A 2983-nucleotide genomic window follows, 5' to 3' on the forward strand; every position below is an offset into this window, starting at 1 on the left:
TCTAGTTTCCTTCTCCCATCCCTACAAAAGTGTACTTTACATTTTCCTAATTTCAGCTCCTACCTTAGTTGGCAATTTAAAGAGTGACATGTAAAAAAGTGGTACTGCTGTAAGAATAGATTTTAATAAACACACTCTTCCTATAAAAGTAAAGTATCTTCCTATCCTTCTAGCTAATATTTTCTTAACTTTGTTCAAAACTGGCTACCAGAACTTAAATTTCTCCGTATTGTCCTCCACATTTATTCCAAGGTATGTAAATGGTAAATGCATAATGATGAGATTAAGAATCGAAGAAGAGTACTCAATGATTGATGTGACTATCACCCCTATTTTACTATTGTGAAAGTTCACCTAAGGCCAGACACCAATTCCAAACATCTTATAGTGCCTTTTATAGCCATTATCTTCTGAATTTGAGCCTCACATATTAATAGTGTGCAATCTGCAAATTATCCAAGCCTTCATATAAAATGTGAAAGATAGAAAGCAAATATAAAATGGCAGTGGGAGGCTAATAGTTCAAAGGGAAAACACTTGCCATTTTGGTGAGAGACGTTTAGTATCCTGACATCGGAACTTATTCATATCTAGTGTCATATCCATTCTCCTATTTAACGTTTTACTCGTATATAGACCAATTTCGTTCATTGACTCAGCAGGAAGCGAGAGAAGCGGAATCTACAGTTGAGGCAACAGAGTCGGGAGCGGGAACCTTACGCCTCTTACGCTTCGGCACCATTTTTATCGGTTTCAGGCTTCTCCGGGAATCTTCAGGGATTAGGTTACGGACTTCGTCCATACTCTTCCACTGGCTCGTAACTCGGAAGCTCTCATCGGAGGAAGCAGGCAACACGCTCTTGCCTTCGGAGAAACTGATTCTCTCGACGGAGGTTACGCAGCACTCTTGCCATTTGAGCTCTGCCAAATCCGCCACCACGTCCTCCAGTGCCACAGCCGCAAACGCCGACACGCTGTCACGCAGGGTCGAACGCGGCACATCTACAAGATCCAGCGACTCCACCGCCTCCACCAGCACCTTCTGCCCACGGAATCGAGATAGGTTTTTGCAATTTCTCAAAACCAAAACCTATTCGGTAATCATCTCCTGTTGTTCGAATATTTGCGGACAGATACCTAAACTACCCAGGAAAGCTAGAACTACTAATCTTAAAGCGCGTTAAATTTAAAAGAAAGTGAGGAATAAAAATTAAGGAGAAAACGGTGAAAATAGGCAACGTTTTTCCGCAAATGTTTGTTAGTAACCAAACGGAACTTAAGATTAGCTTGATAGAGAAAAGAACCTTGGGAGCGTGGTGGATCTTCTTGAAGCCGTGAATGCGGATGACCTGTGGCAGTAGGAGGGAGAAAAATTAACAATGAAATGCATAGTGTTGAAAGAAAATTGACAATGAAAATGAGAATTGAAAAGTTCATAGAACGAATGGAACCTGGTTAAGCTGATTCATTGTTAGGTGAAACGGTTGCCGAGAATGAAGGAGGTGGAGATAGTCCTCCAGCCACACTTTGTCGTTCTTCGGAGGCCGTTTCTTCGTGGAGCTTCCTTGCGATTGCGGAATCGCGGGTGGTAATTCTTCTGCCATCGTTTCTGAACAAAATGAGAGAAGCGTAACGTTTTATACCACTATTGCACGCGCATTAGATTGGTATTTGTTAACAATTAATAATTATTTCTCCCAATATATAAATTAAAAGCTTAAGCAAATTCTACGTAAGTTTTAACTTTATGATAAAAATATACACAAATTCTTTTTAATATTTATAATATTATATTAAGAAACGATGATATTGTAACTTGATTAAGTTATGTATATTTGTTATTAACAAAGTGTATTATTCATCGATATATATAATATATATATATATATATATATATATAATTTTAAAAAAATCATTAAATTACATATTTATAATTGTGTATCAATTAATCTTTTATTGGGAGAACAAATAACAATATATGTTCAAGATGCACTTGAGTTTCCTTGTAATGCATAAAAAATATTTATTTTTGATAATGAATTTATGTATTAATTTTGTTTTAATAAAAGGCATAATTATCTTTCAAGGAGTTTTTCTAATTCTTTATAGAACACATCATTCATAATTTCATTAATTTTAAAAAACTGAGAAAAAAAAGCAATGTAATATATGTATAACACATTAATAATATATATTATAGGATTAAAGACCGGATAAATAATTATAACCTCATTAATGCATATTTTGGTTTTAACAAAAAGTTTCTTAACTAGTATGTTCTAATTTTGAAGTATGGGGTATCATTACACAGTAAAATTGAATATACACAATATTTAATCTAAAATATATGTAAAGCGACCTCAAGTAATGGAGTGCAAGTACTCCAAAATCCCGTTGTTGTTTGACGTCAGCCTCACTGCATCCCGCCGTCAATGGACGACTGTGTTCATAGACTCAGTCTCAAGTGATGTCTCACAAGCAAAACCTCGACATTGAATTTGTTTTTACTTATAACAGTGTGAGCCCCATTTCAGTGCACTATTCTTTTGTGCTCCTCTTCTCCGCCACTACAACAATAACAACGAACATTGCGCGGTGAGTTTTGGTTCGTTTAAACTCATTTTTTTTGTTGATTTCTTGCTTCGTACAACTGTTCTTGCATTTTGAACTGATTATTTTCTATATTTTCATATTAGTTTAGGCTCCTCCCTTTGTAGCAACAACGAGGAACCTTACGAGCACAGACAACGATGATGATAAACTAAATTGAGTTGGGTTTCATTAAATTCAAATGTATGGTTTGTAAACGTTTTTGGACGAAAAATCTGCGTTTTGAAGGCTCATTTATGGCAGCGCCACATCTCCCTTGGGCACCTCTCCGACAACAATGACGAAGTTTTCAAGCCATCTCCAACGTCGGACTCTTCCAAAATCGACGTTAAGAGACATCAAACTAAATTTCCGACGTCAATTTTGATGTCAC

The 2983-nt window shown here is 36.3% G+C and overlaps 1 protein-coding gene across 3 annotated transcripts; it reads right to left on the bottom strand.

Moving 5' to 3' along the window:
- Nucleotides 1–311: 311 nt before the first annotated feature.
- On the bottom strand, nucleotides 312–1642 carry LOC114170676 (uncharacterized). 3 transcript variants are annotated; one of them, XM_028056203.2, is made up of 3 exons: nucleotides 1452–1642; nucleotides 1305–1349; nucleotides 312–1039 (listed from the first exon to the last, which is right to left on the bottom strand). In XM_028056203.2, the coding sequence occupies exons 1-3, from the start codon at nucleotides 1602–1604 to the stop codon at nucleotides 656–658; spliced, it is 582 nt and encodes a 193-aa protein (XP_027912004.1). In that variant the 5' UTR covers nucleotides 1605–1642; the 3' UTR covers nucleotides 312–655. The 3 variants fall into 3 exon arrangements, with proteins under 3 accessions (XP_027912004.1, XP_027912003.1, XP_085524580.1); XM_028056202.2 differs by having other exon boundaries at nucleotides 312–1042; XM_085668454.1 differs by having other exon boundaries at nucleotides 312–1090.
- Between the last annotated feature and the right edge of the window lie 1341 nt (nucleotides 1643–2983).

This window comes from Vigna unguiculata, chromosome 11, assembly GCF_037176805.1.
Source record: "Vigna unguiculata cultivar grain cowpea cultivar isolate G323 ecotype 2 chromosome 11, ASM3717680v1, whole genome shotgun sequence".
Taxonomy (NCBI): domain Eukaryota; kingdom Viridiplantae; phylum Streptophyta; class Magnoliopsida; order Fabales; family Fabaceae; genus Vigna; species Vigna unguiculata.

Coding starts and splice junctions, on each gene's coding strand:
- LOC114170676 (XM_085668454.1), bottom strand. CDS start 1,604: ATGGCAGAAGAATTACCACCCGCGATTCCGCAATCGCAAGGAAGCTCC. Junction 1,350..1,451: donor CAATGAATCAGCTTAACCAG/GTTCCATTCGTT, acceptor CTACTGCCACAG/GTCATCCGCATTCACGGCTT. Junction 1,091..1,304: donor AGATCCACCACGCTCCCAAG/GTTCTTTTCTCT, acceptor ATTACCGAATAG/GTTTTGGTTTTGAGAAATTG.